General features: G+C 41.3%; 1 protein-coding gene across 4 annotated transcripts in view; it reads left to right on the top strand.

Moving 5' to 3' along the window:
• Positions 1–3,703: 3,703 nt before the first annotated feature.
• Positions 3,704–20,788, top strand: part of LNPK (lunapark, ER junction formation factor) — a 78,967-nt gene continuing 61,882 nt past the window's right edge. Inside the window, exons 1-5 of one of the 4 annotated variants that reach the window (XM_083372191.1) lie at positions 3,909–4,016; positions 15,010–15,100; positions 17,252–17,392; positions 18,467–18,511; positions 20,005–20,192. In XM_083372191.1, the coding sequence (XP_083228317.1) occupies positions 20,161–20,192 (32 nt within the window). In that variant the 5' untranslated portion in view covers positions 3,909–4,016; positions 15,010–15,100; positions 17,252–17,392; positions 18,467–18,511; positions 20,005–20,160. Of the gene's footprint in view, positions 4,017–15,009; positions 15,101–17,251; positions 17,393–18,466; positions 18,512–19,851; positions 19,892–20,004; positions 20,193–20,788 lie in introns of those variants that run through there. The other 3 variants (XM_083372188.1, XM_083372189.1, XM_083372190.1) reach the window with 3 other exon arrangements.

Raw genomic sequence — 20,788 nt, 5'->3', positions numbered from 1 at the left:
GGGGCGTTCGCCCAGGTTCGCCTGGTGCGCCAGTTGCGGCCCTATCTAGACTGGGATGCCTTGCGCACGGTCACTCATGCGCTCGTGACCTCTCGTCTTGATTACTGCAACGCTCTCTACATGGGGCTACCCTTGAAGACCACTCGGAGGCTCCAGCTGGCACAGAATGCAGCCGCGAGAGTTGTGTCGGGGGTCTCCCGATACTCCCGTGTTACACCTTTGCTCCGCGAGCTGCATTGGTTGCCAGTTGTCTTCCGGGTGAGGTTCAAGGTGTTGGTAATGACCTACAAAGCCCTCCATGGCATGGGTCCAGAATACCTTGGGGAGCACCTGCAGCCGGCGTCAACTTCCCTCCGCCCAGTACGCTCCCACAGAGAGGGCCTCCTCAGGGTGCCGCCGGTCAAAGAATGCCGACTGGTGGCCCCCAGGGGGAGAGCGTTCTCTGTGGGTGCACCGGACTTATGGAACCATCTTCCAGTAGAGCTCCGGATGGCGCCCGACCTCCGCTCCTTCCGGCGCGACCTTAAAACCCATCTCTTTAAGGAAGCGGGCCTGGCCTGATGGGACGGGGTGGGTTTGTTATTATGACTTTAATTTTAAATTTGTACTATGGGCATTGTTCAATCATGTTTTAATAATTTTAACTTTTGTATTTGTCTTTTACGTATTGCCCTGTTAACCGCCCTGAGTCTCTTGAGAGAAGGGCGGTATATAAATTAAATAAATAAATAAATAAATAAATAACCCAAGACCATCCACAGGCAGTAGTCACAGCAGTGACAGCTCATATTTGTGTAATTTTTTTGGGGGGGGGATTGCTAACAAAGAATTAAAGGGAAACTGATAAGTTTGAAATGATCATATCAGTTTCCCTTTAATTCTTTGTTAGCAATCCAAACACACACACACACACACACACACACACACACACACACACACATCTATATATCTATATATATAGTCACCGAAAGGGACGCGGTGGCTCAGTGGGTTAGGAAGCTGAGCTTGTCGATCAGATGGTCGGCAGTTTGGCAGGTCGAATCCCAAGTGCCGCATAACAGACTGAGCGCCTGTTACTTGTCCCAGCTTCTGCCAACCTAGCAGTTTGAAAGCACCTAAAAATGCAAGTAGAAAAATAGGGACCACTACGGTGGGAAGGTAACAGTGTTCTGTGTGCCTTTGGTGTCTAGTCATGCCGGCCACATGACCACGGAGACGTCCTCGGACAAGCGCTGGCTCTTCGGCTTTGAAACGGAGATGAGCACAGGCCCCTAGAGTCGGAAACGACTAGCACGCATGTGCGGGGGAAACTTTACCTTTAATATATGTCACCAACATTAACCTTCATCATAGTTTTCCATTTCAAATAAAGTTGAATTGTTGGTTTTATTTCAAAAACAAACATCCAAGCATCTGGGGCTATATTGGTATACAGTAACAGTAAATGTTTTAACCAAGTATATTGCTGAACAGATGATTTAGGTAAGCTACAATCAATATGTATCTTTTCAAATTCTTAAAATACTGGTTGCCAGTCACCTAATCTGAGCTATTGATCTTGTTCAGCTAAGAGTTCTGATAAAATATTTCCCTCCATCTTTAAATCTGGATTAGCACGTTTTAAGAAATGTTAAATGCAGTTCTTGTGAGTTAGATATGAAGTTAATTCATCAGAAACTGTTTCTTGGGTTTCCCAAAAGAGGTTTAAGAAAGAATGGATATCAAGATTTTTTATGTTGATTTTGCAGGTCTTTTTGACTCAAGCTCAAGTTCTCTACAGTGCTTTTCTAATCTCAAATTCCAAGTTACTCCAGTTTTGGAGGAAAACTTATAGAAATGTAACCGAAGTGTGGAACCCTATTCCAAAAATACAGAACGTAGCTTTTTATAAAGAACTTTGACTCTATCTAGCTTGGGGAATCATTTAAGAGAATCATTCTATGAAGGTAGAATGATAAAAGAGTGGATTCAAGAGATGTGTTCTTTGTTGATTTTTGAAAAGGCTTTACATTGTAGAGAATTATGTTGCTGTAGGGTTTAGATTTAACAATATGTTAGGTGTCTATTAACAGCCCCCTTTTTTAAAAAAATATCATTAATATATATGATTGTGGATGCTTTTTATCAAGTGGGATCTATTCTATGACTGCCTTGGTCCACCTGCCATCAGTTCTTCTTGCTGTGTGACCAGCCCATTTCCATTTCAATGCTTTTACTTTCTTGATGATATCATACAATTTCGTTTGTTCTCTAATCCACGTGCAGGTCTTTTTATCTTGTCTTGTAATGCCGAGCATGTATCTTTCCATGGCTCTCTGCACCACTCTTAGCTTTTGTATCGGTAGTGAGGTTAGTGTCCATGTTTCACTGGCATATGTTGGAGCAGGTAGCACACACTGATCAAAAATTTTTCTCTTCAGGCATTGGGAATGATAAAAAGCATCCATGATAAGCAGTGCTTTTTTTGTAAAAGAAAAAGGTGCTGGAACTCACACATGTCATACAAGCCATCTTGCCTACCCTACAAGGTTCCATCCAAAAAAGGTGCCGGAACTCCGTTCTGAGCGTTCTATGAGAAAAAAAGCCCTGATGATAAGAGACTTAAAACCAGATGGATAGATGTCATCAGCAAGCATTGTGGGCCCAATTGGCAAAAGAAAGGCTCAGGACCATATTGGTTGGAAACATGTGAAAGAGGCCTTCATCCTGCAGTGGGTAGACAATGGCTAAGATGATGATGATATATGATTATGTATCTAGATTTTTATATTATCATTGTATTGTATTGACACACTTCCCCTCTTCTCTCATTCTTTCCACCCTCGGCAAGAAAAGTGGAGGGTTCAGAGCACCCGGCCTCTGCCCTCCTCTGGCTCTCACTGCAAGTTGTTCTGTACCACATTTGCTTTTAGGGGGTCCTAAGTGTGATTTTCTTTCTGGTTCCCATGAAGAATAATACCATAGCATTGCTGCTGTGGCAAAATGTGCTAAGACAACAGCAGATTGTTGAATGCCTTTGGTGGAAAAGGACGAGAGATACAACATCATATCTGAAGACTAGCATGCCTTCTCCCCATTTGACCTTATTCCCTTTTTTCCCATTATATTTGTTTTGATTTTGGATTGCAAGCTGTGTGCCCCCAGCGCCCGTTCCTTGTAAATTGCCGTTAATAGCTCTGTCCTCGTAATAATGGGAAAAAAGACTTTCCATCACCTCCGCCCGTGCAAAAAGCACATCTACGCCTCTCCATCTGTGCAAAGGCTTTATACATCGATGTTCAACAATTGGATATGTTCTTTAAATGCTCCCTTGCAGCTTTAATGCTTCAGCATCAAATACAGGAGCTGTAAAACCAGATTCTACTCCCGTTGGGCGTCTTCCGTAAGAGGCATCGCCAGATCTCTGCCTGTCACTCTCCGCGCTTCATTTCATTCTGAAGGTTAAAAAAAAAAAAGCCCCGCCCAGGATTCTTTTTAAGCCCGGGTGCTTGAAGAGTTAATTATTATCTGGGTTTCTACGCCCGTCCGTTCTGAATCGAGTCTTAGAAGTAGAACTTCCCTCTCAAATTCGGTAGTGCACCACTTCTGGCTTCTGGGGAAGGCGCTATACCTTTTAAACTCCACTACAGTATGCCGATCCTCAGAGAGGCAATCAAGAAACCATCTCTTCTTACAATTGTACTTGAAAGCCCGCCGTAGCGGAACAGCGGATGAATCCCGAACGCCAACAACGTAACAAACGCCGACCGACTCGTCCTCTTCCAAGATGGCCGCGCAAGCGCCCGGCGCCAGTCTTGCGTCACAACCGCCTCTTCCGCCGGCCTTGCCCTTTTCCAGAATGGCCGCCCCGCGAGCGTCGCCAGCCTAACTCACATCGTTCCTCGGACTAGAGAAGAGGCACGAAGGAAGTTCGACGGCAGGGGGGGCGGGTGGGAAGTCACCCTTTTTTCCCCTCGTCCCACGTCGAGCAGCGCGGCCCGAGCGCGTCGGAAGGAAGCCGCGCTGGGGCGGGGAAGGTGCGTTTCCACCGGGGGGGGGGAGAAAGCAGGAGAGGCGGGGGGGGCGTGTGCGCTTCTTGCTGGCCGGCGGGCGACTGGCGATTGAAAAGGGGAGGGAGAAAAAAAACTTTTTAGAGAAGGAGCGACGGGAAAGGGAGGCGATTGCAGTTTAGTATCGCCCAGAGAGGGACACCAGCCCGGGGTGGCTCTTTTAAGCGTAAGGCGAGGGAGAAGCGAGGGAGGTGAGTGGCTTGTGCGGAGTCGGAGCAGCTTGCTTGCTTTGCCCGCCCTGGCCCTTATTTGTAGCCCGCTGGTCTTGGCCGTTCCCCGAGGTCCACCGCCTCCTGCATTTCTTTTTATGAGGCTGTTGGGGGGTCCGGCTGGGAGCGCCGGGCAGAGGCTGTCGATGCCCCGCTGCCTGGGATGCCAGGGGTGGGTTACGAGTGGCCCGAAGCTTGCTTTCCCTGCGGAGGCTGCCGCAGGAACCATCGAAGGGATGGGCGGAGGGAGAGGAGACAAGCATGTGCTCCTTTTTTTTAGGCCAGGGGTCTTCAAACTTGGCCCTTTTGTGACTGGTGGACTTCAACTCCCAGAATTCCTCAGCCAGGAATGCTGGCTGAGGAATTCTGGGAGTTGAAGTCCACCAGTCATAAAAGGGCCAAGTTTGAAGACCCCTGTTTTAGGCGCTCATCTGGGGCACGCTTGATACACCTAGTCCAGGGGTAGGCAACCTTGGCTCTTTTATGACTCGTGGTCTTCAACTCCCAGAATTCCTGAGCCAGCATAGCTGACTCAGGAATTCTGGGAGTTGAAGTCCATGAGTCATAAAAGAGCCGAGGTTGCCTACCCCTGACCTAGTCTATCTAGCCTTCTGGAATAATAGGCCTGAAAGTGTGACTTAGACGCGCGGGTTGCGTTTTTAAGCTGAAACTAGCACTTTTCCATCTTATTCCCCCCCCACCCATAGATATGATATTAAATTAATCCCCCTCCTGTCAATCAATGGTCCTGTATGTGGCTGTGTAACTCAGATATGGGCGTATAAAGCCTTAGTGTAAGAGTTAAAAATGTAAAAGGATTTCTGAGTTGTACCACAGATACATCTTGGGTAAAGTTGTTAGGAAAAGCCAAGGGGTGAAGTCAAATAAGATCCTTGTGGGAAAGTATGCATGGTGAGCGGCCTCTTTTTCTTGCCTCTTTGTGAAATTTCATCTAGTTTTGTCAAAATTAAAATAGGAGCAAAGTATCTCTGTGGTTGTTTTTTGTTTTAGAATTTCATTACTGTCAACCTTCTGCAAGAGTCTGTAAAATGCAGATTATTGCAGCCGTGTATAATTTAGGTTTTTTTTTTCTTAAGGTGGGGTGGGGGTGGAGGTACCAATTGCAGTGGAGAAAGGGAAGTATTGATTTCTGCCTTGGAAGGTGTAAATATTATCCTCTTTTTTTCCTTTTAACATTATGTACTACAGAATCTGTTCTCAAAATTTCATTTTTGGTCACACTACATAATTAAGGTTCCACTTATGACATAAACATGTCTCATTGCTTTTCAGTATTTGCAAATATTTAGCAATCCAATCCAGACACTTATGTTTCTCCTCTGGAGTTTAACAGTTCAGAATTAAACTATTCTGACTATAATCCTGCAGCTCCTGAGATGGCAAGGCACTCTCTGCCATACAGAGAAGTTAGGCTCTTCAATGTAAATGTCTGCAGCTGTTGCTTCTCTGTGAAGACAGTAAAAAGGAATGTGTGGGGCCTATGACAGGGAAGTTTCAAATAAAGTTCTTCTATTCTCCCATCACTTCCATCCCAATGTAGGGAATAAAGGTCTTGAGCTCAGAAAGTTATATACTTTATCTTCTGATCCACTTGGGAAATGAGGCAATGGAAAGAGAAGAAACTAAATAAAAAGATCCATCCTACCTTTCAGCTTTCTAGTGAAGTTAGTAATTTATTTCCCCTGTCCTTTTTGGATTGCTTAGTTAAAGGCATATTCATCAGTCATTGCTTCTTTGCATTAGTCATTTATCTAGTTCACCCTTTATTATCTAGCCAAAATATTTGGAGGAGTTGTGGTTTGACAATGATTTAACTGTTAACATATTTTTCTAGTATCTCAGTAGTTGTTTCTTGATAAGGTCAATACAATTGTTTCTTGAGTTGTTGCTGAAACTGAGTTGTTTCTTGAGTAGATAAAAACTGAAAGCGGTGTAACTTGAACACAGTAATGCATGTTCTGAGATGTTAAAACAATTATCTCCATTTTCTTCCAATAGCTTTTAGTTCCAAAGTAGAAATTTTGTTTTCTTTGCATGATAAAATACGTCAAGAAATTGATATTTAATAGAAACATCACCGAGGGCTGATCTTTTATTTTTTGTGTGTGTAAACCATGTTTTAATGAGCTTTGTTTAAAGTTCAGTAGATATTAGCTATTTTCTCTAATTCAGTAGTTCTCAACGAGGCAACTTCAACATATGCAGATTTTTAGAATTCCCCAGCCAGTGTGGTCGTAGTTAATGATGCTGTGGGAATTGAACTCCACACATCTCAGGTGGGGAAATGTTACTTTAGTTCTTAAAGGTATAGACCGGGGTCCCCAACCCCTGGTCCGTGGACCAGTACCGGCCCACGGCATGCCAGCAACTGGGCCGCACAAACAAGCGAAGCCCCATCGATAAGACGCAAGCAGCACACAAAACCACATACTCTCTGGTTCGTGGAAAATCCTCTCTCCACAGAACCGGTCCCTGGTGACCAAAAGGTTGGGGACCTCTGGTGTAGACTACTGGGCCTAAATGACTTCAGATGCATAGGCCTTTAGAGGGAGACTGAATATGTGATTAGCATGATGCAAAGACAGCATAGGGCTAAAAAGTTTGTTCCCAGCCCAATTCCAAATAGGCCACGTGGCCCAGTTTCCCTATCTTCCCCCCAACCGGGCCACCAAGCTGCAAAGCTTGAGGACTGCTGGGTTAAGGCACCAGGCTAGAAATCAAAACTATGAGTTTATTTATTTATTTATAAAATGTATTGGCTGCCCATCTTACCACTGTGTAACTGGGCAGCTTACAATTAATTCTACTCCTGTCTTACACTCAAGAAAGCCATCTGGTTGATTTTGGGTCAGTCATTCTCTTTCAGCCCCACCCACTTCACAGGATGTTGTAAGGAAAATAGGAATAGGGAGGAATATTAGGAATGTTTATCTCTTTGAATTATTTATAAAAATAATGAAGGCAGGATATAAATAAAGGAAAGAAAGAGAAAGAAATCAAAGAGAAAGCTAAAAGTGCAAAAAAGGGATAAAACTAAAAATAGAAAAGAAAGAAAAAAAGAAAAAAAAGATAAAAAGAAAAATATAAATTACCTCTTTCAAAGCAGTTGTAAATAGACAGATCTGCTCAGAGTCAGTTTGGTTTACACAGTGGTTAAGGCATAGTCCTGCCTTAGGCACAAAAACAGCTGGGTGTCCTTGGGCCAGTTACTCTGTCTCAGTCTTAGGAAATAGGCAGTGGCAAACAACTTCTGAAAAATTAAAACTTGCCAAGAAAACTGCAGGGACTTGTCCAGGTAGTCCCTGAGAATTGGACACAATTGAATGGAAGAAAACTAAATCTTTTCTTCTTGCTTGGAGAAAAAGCTATTAATTAAATAAAACGCTGAACGTATATTCTTTCATTTTTTAAAATAATATACCCTTTTACCATTTACTTTTCTTTACTAATACCGTACATGTTTTCATGTATTAGGATATTATGAAATAGCTCATTCTTCTTGCCCTTAAATTCTTTTCTTAAAATCTTTTTCTCATGATACAGCAAGAGGTACTTAAACTTCAAGAATTAGGAAGTGAGGCAGTCTTAGAATCAATCATTTGTAGCTCAGTACAAAAAAGCTTGTAATCCTTTTTGTGGAAAGAACTTCTAGTTACAGCCTGGTTTTTGCTGTTGTGTTGTACCTTATTGTGGTAAAATTGTGGCCATGTAAATTGCAGGGGGTGGGCAATTCTTAGTCTGCTGTATATTACTACAGGTTGGCTATGTTTCAGCAGCAAATGAAATGATCAGGAACTGCTCGTGGTTGTTGGTAAATATTGAAGGTCCCATTCCAGGTTAGCAGAAGCATGGAGAAGGTTTTAATGATTAGGATTCAAGCAAGACACTCCCAAAAGCTTCTGCAAACATTTTCTTTCTTCTGGTTAGCTTCTTAATACTTCCCATCATCTGATTAACTTGTAAGATTGCAGACGTTGCTGCAGGGAAAAAAGTAATCACCGAGTATTATGCTAATTTAAGCTTTCCTATTTAAGCCGAAAAGGAAGATGATAAGTGTGCCTTGTGTATTTTATGTGTGCGAGCAAGCAAGCATGCATCCATGCGTGATTCTCGTAGAGTTCTCTTTAGTAAGATTTGTTGAGGTAAATGGGAAGAAGTTCCCAAAATTCCAGCAACTCAAATTCTTTCTCATTTATAACCAATATGTTCCCAAGTACATTGGGCTGAAGACTTTTTATTTCTTTATAACAGCTCTCTTATGATCTAGTGCACGGGTGTCAAACTCGCCACGTCACGTGACAGGTCGCAACGTATCGACAACTTTTTTCACACTGCTGGTGTGGGCGCGGCCTCCGCATGATGCAACCCGTCCCTGCGCTGGCAGGTTGACACCCCTGATCTAGTGGGAAGAATCATTGGGAGTTGGGCAGCATAGAAATATAGTAAATTATTACTGATGTCTCTGCTCACAGGGAAACAGCAGCTGGTTATTTATCTATAAATCTCCTGAACCCTAACCAGATTGGGACTTGGCTATTGCACACACGTACGCATATCATACATACATACAGCCAGTGCTTTTTTTGTAAAAGAAAAAGGTGCCGGAACTCACACATGTCATACAACCCGCATTGCCTACCCTACAAGGTTCCATCCAAAAAAGGTGCCGGAACTCCGTTCTGAGCGTTCTATGAGAAAAAAGTCCCTGCATACAGCTCTTTTTTATTCTGAATGTCAATATGGCAGACTAAATCTTGAGACATTGGAATACAGGTAGTCCTCGACTTACAACAGTTTGTTTAGTGACTGTTCAAACTTGCAATGGTATTGAAAAATGTGACTTACGACTGTTTTCCACAGTTACAACCTTTGCAGCATCCCTCTGGTCACATGATAAAAATTCAGATGCTTGGCGACTGGTTCATACTTATGACCGCTGCTGTGTGCCAAGGTCATGTGATCACTGATTGCGACCTTTTCACGACCAGAGTCAGTAAATCAGAAGAGGAAAATACAGCCTTCTGCTCTCTTGGGAAATTCATCTTTTTTTTTTCCTGTCCCTTTAACCAAAAGAAACAGCTACTTCCATCACATCAAGCCAGCAAATAGCAGCCCAGTACTGCACAGACCCCTTCATGGATTACTGCCTTGTCGTGGCAAAGGGGCTTGCGTAATTCAATGAAGCTATGAGCTATGCCGTGCAGGGCCACCCAAGACGGACAGGTCATAGCAGAGAGTTCTGACAAAACATGATCCACTGGAGAAGGAAATGGCAACCCACTCCAGTATCTTTGCCATGAAAACCCTATGGACAGTACCAAAAGGCAAAACGATATGACGCTGGAAGATGAGCCCCTCAGGTCGGAAGGCGTCCAATATGCTACTGGGGAAGAGCAGAGGGCTAGTACTAGTAGCGCCAGAAAGAATGAAGCGACTGGGCCAAAGCCGAAAGGACGCTCAGCTGTGGATATGTCTGGTGGTGAAAGGAAAGTCCGATGCTGTAAAGATTTTTTCTCCATAGGAACCTGGAATGTAAGATCCATGAATCAAGGAAAGCTGGACGTGGTCAAACAAGAGATGACAAGACTAAACATTGACATCTTAGGTATCAGCGAACTAAAATGGACAGGAATGGGTGAATTTAATTCAGATGACCATCAGGTATACTACTGCGGGCAAGAATCCCTCAGAAGAAATGGAGTAGCCTTCATAGTTAATAAAAGAGTAGGAAAATCAATACTGGGATACAATCCTCAAAATGACAGAATGATCTCAGTTCGAATCCAAGGGAAACCATTTAATATCACAGTAGTCCAAGTCTATGCCCCAACCACCAGTGCTGAAGAGGATGAAATTGACCGGTTCTATGAAGCCCTACAGCACCTTATAGAAGTAACACCAAAAAATAATGTCCTTATCATCATGGGGGATTGGAATGCTAAAGTAGGAAGCCAAAAGATAACTGGAATAACAGACAAGTTTGGCCTTGGAGTACAAAATGAAGCAGGGCACAGGCTGATAGAATTTTGTCAAGAGAATACGATGGTCATAGCAAACACTCTTTTCCAACAACCCAAGAGAAGGCTCTACACATGGACATCACCAGATGGTCAACACAGAAATCAGATTGACTATATGCTCTGCAGCCAAAGATGGAGAAGCTCTATACAGTCGGTAAAAACAAGACCAGGAGCTGACTGTGGCTCAGACCATGAGCTTCTTGTTGCAAAGTTTAGGCTTAAACTGAAGAAAGTAGGGAAAAGCACTAGGCCACTCAGGTATGAATTAAATCATATCCCTGTTGAATATACAGTAGAAGTGACAAATAGATTTAAGGAATTAGATCTGATAGACAGAGTGCCTGAAGAACTATGGACAGAGGTTCGCGACATTGTACAACAGGTAGCAACCAAAACCATCCCAAAGAAAAAGAAATGCAAGAAAGCAAAATGGCTGTCTGAGGAAGCTTTGCAAATAGCTGAGGAAAGGAGGAAAGCGAAAGGCAAGGGAGAAAAACATAGATATGCCCAATTGAATGCAGAATTCCAGAGAATAGCTAGAAGAGATAAGAATGCCTTCTTAAATGAACAGTGCAAAGAAATAGAAGAAAACAATAGAATAGGGAGGACCAGAGATCTTTTCAAGAAAATTGGAGAGATGAAGGGAACATTCCATGCAAAAATGGGCATGATAAAGGACCAAAATGGCAGGGACCTAACAGAGGCAGAAGAGATTAAGAAGAGGTGGCAAAATTACACAGAAGAACTATACAAGAATGAGCTTAACATCCCAGATAATCACAGTGAGGTGGTCACTGACCTCGAGCCAGACATCCTAGAATGTGAAGTGAAGTGGGCCTTAGAAAAGCTGAGCAACAACAAAGCTAGTGGAGGTGACAGTATTCCAGCTGAGCTATTCAAAATCTTAAAAGACAGTGCAGTAAAAGTGCTACACTCAATTTGCCAGCAAATTTGGAAAACTCAACAGTGGCCACAGGATTGGAAAAGATCAGTTTACATTCCAATTCCAAAGAAAGGCAGTGCCAAAGAATGTTCAAACTATCGCACCATTGCACTCATTTCTCATGCTAGTAAAGTCATGCTTAAAATCCTACAAGCTAGACTTCAGCAGTATGTGGATCGAGAACTACCAGAAGTACAGGCAGGATTTCGAAGAGGCAGAGGAACTAGAGATCAAATTGCTAACATACGCTGGATCATGGAGAAAGCTAGGGAGTTCCAGAAAAACATCTACTTCTGCTTCATTGACTATGCTAAAGCCTTTGATTGTGTGGATCATAACAAACTGTGGCAAGTTCTTAAAGAAATGGGAGTACCAGACCATCTTATTTGTCTCTTGAGAAACCTATATGCGGGTCAAGAAGCAACAGTGAGAACTGGACACGGAACCACTCATTGGTTCAAAATTGGGAAAGGAGTCCGGCAAGGCTGTATACTGTCACCCTGCCTATTTAACTTATATGCAGAGCACATCATGAGAAAGGCAGGGCTAGATGAATCAAAAGTTGGAATTAAGATTGCTGGAAGAAATATCAACAACCTAAGATACGCAGATGATACCACTCTAATGGCAGAAAGTGAAGAAGAACTAAAGAGCCTCTTGTTGCGGGTGAAGAAGGAGAGTGCAAAACTTGGGTTGAAACTTAACATTAAGAAAACCAAGATCATGGCATCTGGCCCTCTCAATTCCTGGCAAATAGATGGGGAAGAAATGGAGGTAGTGACAGATTTTGTTTTCCTGGGCTCCAAGATCACTGCAGATGGGGACTGTAGCCAAGAAATTAAAAGACGCTTGCTCCTGGGAAGGAAAGCCATGGCAAATCTAGACAGCACACTAAAAAGCAGAGACCTCACCCTGTCAACAAAAGTGCGTATAGTCAAGGCTATGGTCTTCCCAGTTGCAATGTATGGCAGTGAAAATTGGACCATAAGAAAGGCTGAGCGCCAAAGAATTGAGGCCTTTGAACTATGGTGCTGGAGAAGACTCCTGCGAGTCCCTTGGACTGCAAGGCGATCAAACCGGTCAGTCCTAGAGGAGATCAATCCTGACTGCTCTTTAGAAGGCCAGATCCTGAAGCTAAAACTCAAATACTTTGGCCACCTAATGAGAAGGAAGGACTCACTGGAGAAGAGCCTAATGCTGGGAAAGATTGAGGGCAATAGAAGAAGGGGACGACAGAGAATGAGGTGGCTGGATGGAGTCACTGAAGCAGTAGGCGTGAGTTTAAATGGACTCCAGAAGATGGTAGAAGACAGGAAGGCCTGGAGGAATGTTGTCCATAGGGTCGCGATGAGTCGGACACGACTTTGCAGCTAACAACAACAACTGCACAGAAAGATCACTTTTTTATCTTTCTCAGTTTTTATTTTCTCAAGAAAGCAACTTCTACATTAGTTTTTTATTCTCTCTTCTTAAGTCAAGCTTGTCATGATTCTGCACTTTTAACGTGTATGTATGTATGAATGCTACATTTTTAAACTTATTCTTTGTTGTGACAAGAAGCTTTAATGCTGCAACTTATTTTAATTTTCCACTTTTTTCTTCTATACCTAACTCCATTAAAGTGAATCATTTCTTAAAATCCTCCAGTTCTTCCTTGACCTCGCTCTTTGATTTATTTATTTTTATCATTTCATTGAGTGTATTACATTTTTCTTAGATGGTTCACTAAAATTTCTGTATAACTGAATTGTAACTGATGAACTGATGATGTTTCTTTGATATCCGGTAATCCCAAGTTTTATTTAATAAATTGATTGGTTATAGTTTCATTTTTTTGGATTTTTCAACAGCTGTTTAATAAAATTTATTAATCTATAATATTCAGAAGATACAGGATTACCGGTAATACTGGAGGAGGCCCAAACGTATAGTAGAATTAATAGAAATATTGGTTTCCTTTTTGAGCCTATCTGTATTTTTCGTTCCTTTGAGGTGAAAAAAAGAAATGGAGGTTTAAAATGTTTTATACTTCTGAGGTGTGAATGAGGGACTTGAGATGCTTTCACATTTACTCAAGTACCATTGAGTTCACTGACTAAAGCAGGGGTAGGCAACTTCGGCTCTTTTATGACTCATGGACTTCAACTCCCAGAATTCCTGAGTCAGCTATGCTGACTCAGGAATTCTGGGAGTTGAAGTCCATGAGTCATAAAAGAGCCGAGGTTGCCTATCCCTGGACTAAAGTGTCTAGGTGATTATATATGTTGGGGTGGGCAATTAATTCTCCCAAGGGGTCACATGAGAACTGGGACTGTTGTGAAACCAATAGGCTTCCTGTTACTCTTTGTCGGAGATCTTGTCCCTGTCATGTTTGGAGTTGAGCTTCTTCTTGGTGACTGACTGCTAGCACTGGCATGTTCAGGGAGGAGGGGTGAGGTGAGCCTCACCTCAGACCAGCCAGGCCCAGCCATCCCTCTTCTACTACGGCTGCCATGCTCCTCTTCGCTTGCTAGCTCATGGGTGTGCTCAGCCTGCTTGCCTGCAAGAGCACGATTTGACTGAAGTGTGGTGGGTGGCCAAGTTCAGGTCCCCTCATGTGATGCCCACCAACACTGCCTCCTCAGGCTGCTCTAGGCGAGGGGTGAGCGCTGTGAAGGTGCAGAGAAGCCCTTTCTCTCCTCACTTCCTGCGGCCACCAGTTGACGGAAAGAGCGCACGGTGATTGTATAAAGCTGGGCCAGTCCTGTGGCATTCTTGTTTACATTTGATTTCCAATTTTTGATTGACCTCACACAGGCTGAACAGGGACAGCCAAAGGGCTTGGAGGGGCCTTGGGGGCTGTAAATTGCTCAGATCTTACACACACACAGACACAGAGAGATAGACAGACACACACTGTTTGCTGTTCAGCTTGTGGTAACATTGCTCAGTTCATAAGATCTATTCCACAACTTGCATTATGGGTATTCTAAAGATGTACTCTCACTTGATTTTTTTTTCTGTTGCTGAAGGCATCTGTCAGCTGGAATTTTCAGTGATTTCCCTGCAGATTCTCCCAAGGCTCCTCTCGCACATCTCTACAAGGATCTGAATCTTTGGAACAGATGAGAATGTAGGGAGTTGCAGTGAGCAAGAGAGAAATTGCTGAAAACTGTGTACTTTCCTCTTGACAGCAGAAGCAAACTTGCTTTTGTTTCTGCCCCAGATATTCTTGATTATTATGCCAAGAAACTAATGCTATTAAAATATTTTTTGGGGGGTGGGTGGGTAACCAAGTTAATTTGAATTGTTATTGCATCTTATGCCATATTTGCACGGATGGAGGTCTTTAATTTCAATAATGCCTTTCTGGGATTTGAATGAAGTTCATAATATTCACATTGAAATTCTAGTGAAATATTAATCAGCTTTTAGACTCTCCATTCAAAACTGCAGTTGCTAATGATAGTCATCTAATTGGTAGTAAATGTTTTATTTTTATTTATCTAGTATTAATTAAAGGATGGAACTTTTATCTTGTTTCCATGGCTACTTGATGTTTTACAGTGGATTTCATTTGGGAAACTTTACCTAATAATTTAAAATTCACAGAAAAATGTATACTCTAGCACAAAACAATATATATGTAAAGTGAAAATCTGGAAGTGTATTTGAAAACTATCCTATGTGTGTTAGTGATGAGTCATTATAGTTTGAAATATCTAAATACTTTTAGAGTTACACTGTGGGTGAATTTTTAATTAAAAACACAAATGCTTTACTTCTAGCTGTGAATTCCATTACAAGATTGGTTATAAGTTACCAAAGCAACCCATCTCCACAAATAAAGCAATGGGTGGAATCATTTCCAGATGGCGGGTAAGTAAATCTTCTCAATTGGAGGTATATATTTTTGTACGGCAGGAAGGACAGTGTCTCAGATGAATTTTTAAGTTGTTCTGTAATGTAGAACAACTTGGTGAGTTGAGCTATGGCAGAATCGTATTTATCAAAATCATAGGTATTGGTTGCTCTTATTTCTATTTGTATGATGAGTCTTCCAATGAAGATATGCAGGTGGAATGTTCGGACTGCAGAATGTAATCCATCTCTTAAAATCAGAAGGCTGTGCATATCTTTTATGCAGTATTAAATTGCGTTTATTTATTATGGAATGAAATGCCCTTGGTCGGTGGCCCCCAATTTTTCTGGCAGCAGGGACCAGTTTTGGAAGAAATATTGTCTTCCATGACCTGGGGGGGTGCGATAGGGGATGGTTTCATGTGCAACCTAGATCCTAATAAAGCATCCTCAGAGGAGGTTTTGCTCACTTGCCGCAGTTTGCGCAGCCCAGTTCCTAACAGGCCATACACTGGTACCAGGCCACAGGCAGTGGGGGGGGGGAATTGGACCCCTGGCTAGGTAATGTAGAAAAAAAATATGTTGCTAATAACTAAGGAGCTGTCTAGAGCACAGGTGCAACCCGTGGCTCCGGAGCCGCATGCGGCTCTTTCAGCTGTCTCCTGCGGCTCCCAGTCTTCTGCCATGTGCAGTAAAAAAAAAAAGGGTGGGACTAAAAAAGTTCAACCAACCAATTCAAATATGCAGGTTAGGTGCATATCTCGCCTTGGCTCCACTCTTCAGTCAAACCCTGTTCTGCACATGCGCACATGTACACACATTTTTTGCGGCTCCCAGTTTTTCCTTTTGTGAGGGAACCGGTTCCGAGTGGCTCTTCCACTGTTTCAGGTTGTTGTCTAGAGAAAGGGTGAAGTTAAATCTGTAACGTTTTAGCATTTTGCAATACGAGAATGTAGCTGCTTAATGAGAGAACACATATAACAAGCAGCTTGGTTTATGGAGTTACCCCCATTATGGAATCATTAACAAGAGTAGCATTTATATCCTGCTTCCTTAAATTTGGAGTACATCTCATGGAAGACTTTGATAAGAATACACAAATCATATCAATGAATTTCCAAGTTGGAGATGGTAGTGAAGAATAAGCATAGTAGCTTGAGTTTGAAGATATATGTGATTTATAGTGAACTCTGCCTTTAAAACGTATAAACCACATGTAGGGAATCATGTTTATACTTAAAACATAATTTAATATTCTTATTAATCCTTTAAAAAATGGATGTTACTAGGTTGTATTTATGTATGGGGAATATATTTAGTTTTAAATGCAAGCAAATTTTATTTTTCAGATCTGTATAATCTAAGAAAGACTGTTCTATTTAAATACAGCTTCTTTGTACAGATAGAAAAAGGATTTTTTCTATTTATGTGCAAATGTATATGGCTGTGAAGCGTGGAAGATAATACAATGCATATATTTTTTGCTATGTATACATCACATTTATATCCCACCCTTCTTTTTAAAAGCTCTCAGTGCAGCATTTATAGTATTAATGTAATGTATTTGCACATTAATCCTGGGAAGTAGGTTTTGGGTTGACAGATACTGAGTCACCGAAGGCCACCTGCAAATTTCATGGCAGAATTGAGATTTTGAATTCAAGTCTCTCTGGCATACTACACTGCCAGTTTATTGCACTGATTGCACTGCTGAAGGAAGAAGTTACATTTACTGCAGTTTGATTACTGCATTGTAAGTGTAGAGTCTGGAAATTTCTGTAACCGAAATTTCTCCTCAAGCTGATAGAAATGCACAGAAATCTATCACTAAATAAGTATCCCTAAACACTAGTATTGTAAACAGCTTTCTGTAATTCCCCCCCCTTTCTCTCTCTCTCTTTCCCTCTCTTTCCCTCCCTCCTTCCCCCCCCCTCCAGAGCCTTCAGACAAAGTTTTTATAAACTTCTTTTCATTGGCCTGCAAGATCACAAGTAAAGATTAGCAGGACTGGAAAAAACTGAGGCACAGATCTAAACACTTTTTGGCCCCTAAGAGGGTATAAGAATGTCTATTAATTATCTAGATATTTAGTGATTAGAAATTTGTGTATTTAGCTATCTAATCTTTAGATATTCCTCAATCTAATTTCCTCTTTCTTTTAACAATTAGAATGTTGAAGAAAAAGAGTCGGGTTCACATTTATACGTAGGAGCCTAGGATACAAGTTTGTGTGAGAGTTTCTGTGAAGAGATAAGATGGATATAAGTGTTCATTTGTGTTCCCATCATTCTGAAACATTTCCTTTCCATTGTAAGTTTGTCCATGAGAATGTGAGAGAAAGGGAGGGGGAGAACTTTCAGCCGAGATATTATTTATGTGATGGCATACAATATTTGCTTTTCATAGACTGTTAGAGCAACCTCTTTTTTTTCTTCTTTTCTATTTTCTTACTATCGGAAAGCTGGTTTTGATAGTTGGATCCTGTGGCTGCAGGGCCTCCTTCAAGCCTGTCCTGGCATGACCCTTTTTCTTTCAGCTTCATTGGAGCACTGATAACAAGTGGAGCAGTGACAGTTTTCTTGAGACTTTAGCCATGTCCTATATTTATAGGTTTCAGGCGTGCAAAACCACCTTGCTTCTATGTCTTCCCAGAGGCACGGATAAAAGAGGAGAGATTTTACCTTTGAATAAATTTATTTAATTCCGCCTAACTAGACAAGCCTGTTCCAGATTCAAGAGGACTGGGAAACTGCTTCATTTGGGATGGTCTCAGATCAGTCGAGTGAAATTTGTTAACTTCCCTGACCTGTTCTTTTACATCATAATATTGATTTTGAGGATATGTGCTGTTCAGAAAAATGCCGTGCCGAGCAACGTGTTATACAATTTGTTCTCTTAGAAATTGTTCCCCCCTTTCTGCAAATTGCAGCGTTCTGCTTCTTTACTGTATTGCCTTTCTTTCTCATGTGATCTGTGGAGGCAGTTAAAGTTATGGGAAAAGTTACAATGCATGTGCTACCAATGCTTCTTCATGTGTGCACCTTTGGTAATATACCACCTTACCATGAGGTGACTGGGGAAGTAAGTTATATAAGCAGGTAGAAGTTTGCAAGGGAGTCTGCTATTACTCATATTATTACAACTCTCCCCATCTCTCAAATTTCTATTTTTTGTTTGTTTGGTAGTATTTATTATCTAGTCCAGGGGTAGGCAACCTGGGCTCTCTTATGACTCGTGGACTTCAACTCCCAGAGTTCCAGAGTCAGCTGCTGACTCAGGAATTCTGGGAGTTGAAGTCCACGAGTCATAAAAGAGCCCAGGTTGCCTGCCCCTGATCTAGTCCTTCAGCGTAATTTTTCACAGCTTTTTTCTTTCATTTGTAAGCAGGCAAAAGCTTCCACTGTAGAAGTGTTGGAAAGACTTGATAAGGTAGGATTTTCTTTTAATACTGTTTTTATGAGTTGTGAGGCTTTAATTATCTTTTCAGGTATCATATGTAGTTTAACTTGGAAAATATATATAAAATGTGTGTGATTAGTTACAGTGTCATAGATATGTCACAAGCATAAACATTCTAGATAGGAGCAGGCTATTTGAGAATAAGTAAAAATGGAAATCGATAAAATGCTGAATTTTAGGAGGAAAGTGCTTTTGGAAGGGGAAGTAAAAGAGACTATGCATAGGAAATAGAAGAAATGAAAAGATGAAGAAATGAAGTAAATGAGAAGATAATACTGAGCAGCAACCTTCTTCACTGTTGCCAAAGACTCTCTTGTCCTAGAGTGGGACAGATGATAAACAAACTAATTCACCTATTAAATTTAGTTAAAAATGCTTCTATGCAAGTAATATGAGAGTCAGTTTGGTGTAGTGGCTAAGGTCTCAGGTTAGACCAGGAGTAGGCAACCTTGGCTCTTTTATGACTCGTGGACTTCATCTCCCAGAATTCCATAGCTGGCTCAGGAATTCTGGGAGTTGAAGTCCACGAGTCATAAAAGAGCCAAGGTTGCCTACCCCTGGGCTAGACAATGGGAGACCATGAGTTCTGATTCCATCTTGGACTGAAATCCAGTTTGAGTCAGTCATACTCTCTCTGCGCCCTATGAAGGAGGCGATGGCAAACTATTTCTGAAATCTTGCTAAGAAAACTTCATGGACTAGCCCAAGGGGTGACCAGGTGTCAACACTGCCTTGGTGTCACAATGTAATAAAAAATAATAGTTAAGATATTAGATTAATGTATGCTAGTGCTTATTCAGAATTACAGCTAGTCCTTGTTTAGCAACCACAGTTGGTTCCGATGACATGGTCGCTAAGTGAACCACATGACTGAGAGAGAAAGATGCTGTGAAGCATTTCATTTAGATAAAATTATTCTCACTCCAATGTGTGTTTTTGTCAGGTGCAGAAATTTAGACATAAATCTGGGCATTTGTCAGAAATTTTTTCTACTGCCATTTATTACCATCATATTTATGAACAGTTGCTTTCTGAGGCAGCTGCTAAACAAGGACTACCACAGTCAAGTATATTTATTCATTTTTACATAATACTATATTTAAAAATAAAACTACAAGCTTTTTAGCTCTCTGGTTTCTGCAGTTTCCACAGGCATGTTGGATATTCTTGAAGTTAAGATAATTCTTCTTTATAATTTATTCCTTTTTTAATATAGGAGAATGTAAAATATTCAGTACCTCATTTTTTCTCTATCTTCTTACATAGATCTTTCTCTATGCTGCCCCACTCCTTCGTATGTGTACTGCAGTGAGGGTTATGCATATGTTTCTGAACACAAACCATAAACAGGTTTAGAATGTTATTCAATACATTATCTCATTCTTAATTTTTCAGATGAAAGTTTTAGAAAGTTAAAATGCTACCAAGATATTCAAATATAAATATTTTTTTTATATTTATAGGATATCCAGGCACTGGAAGAGTTCAGAGAGAAAAATCAGAGGCAGCAGAAGCTATGGGTTGGAAGATTTCTCCTCTATTCCTCTGTTCTCTATCTTCTTATTTGCTTAGTTATTTATTTGTGGTACCTTCCTGATGAATGGACTGATCGATTTATTATGACTCTTCCACTTTTTGCGTTTCCTCTGATGTAAGTAAAATATTCCTGTTATATTTACAGACATTATGTAGAAAGAGTTGAAAAGAATGCTATGGGTTCTCCTTGAAATAGTGTGTTATCCTGAGGTCTCTGCAGATTTTGTAGACAAGGAGTCTGGAAACAGTTTTTTCCATAGGCTAAGCGGGACCTCCGAGAAGTTCATAATGAATATGGAAACCCAGTAGCCTTCTGTTGTTATTTTTGAACAAGACATGCTCTAATATATAATTTTTACTGCAAAATAGGCAGCAAATATTTTAACAAATAAATAATGATAATTTTATATTGCATTTGTGTATTCACCATCCGAAGTGCTATCCATATATTACAAGAATGATTGACACAGTGTGTGTCCGATGGGAAAAGTACTTTTCTTTTGTCTGTCCTGAATTGCCCATTCTGCAACTCATTCAATGATCCCAATTTCTAATGCTGTAAGAAATAATATTTTTGCATCGTCTAATTGTATTTTGTCCCCCAATGATAATTTTCCCACCTAAATTAAATAATTCTAAAGTTGCAACTTTTTCCACATGGTGTTGTTCAGGACTCTTAGAACTCTCTTTGATTTACAGTAGCCATTCTGA

This window comes from Vipera ursinii (assembly GCF_947247035.1).
Source record: "Vipera ursinii genome assembly, chromosome: 1".
Taxonomy (NCBI): domain Eukaryota; kingdom Metazoa; phylum Chordata; class Lepidosauria; order Squamata; family Viperidae; genus Vipera; species Vipera ursinii.
This window is presented reverse-complemented; position numbering and strand designations above follow the sequence as displayed.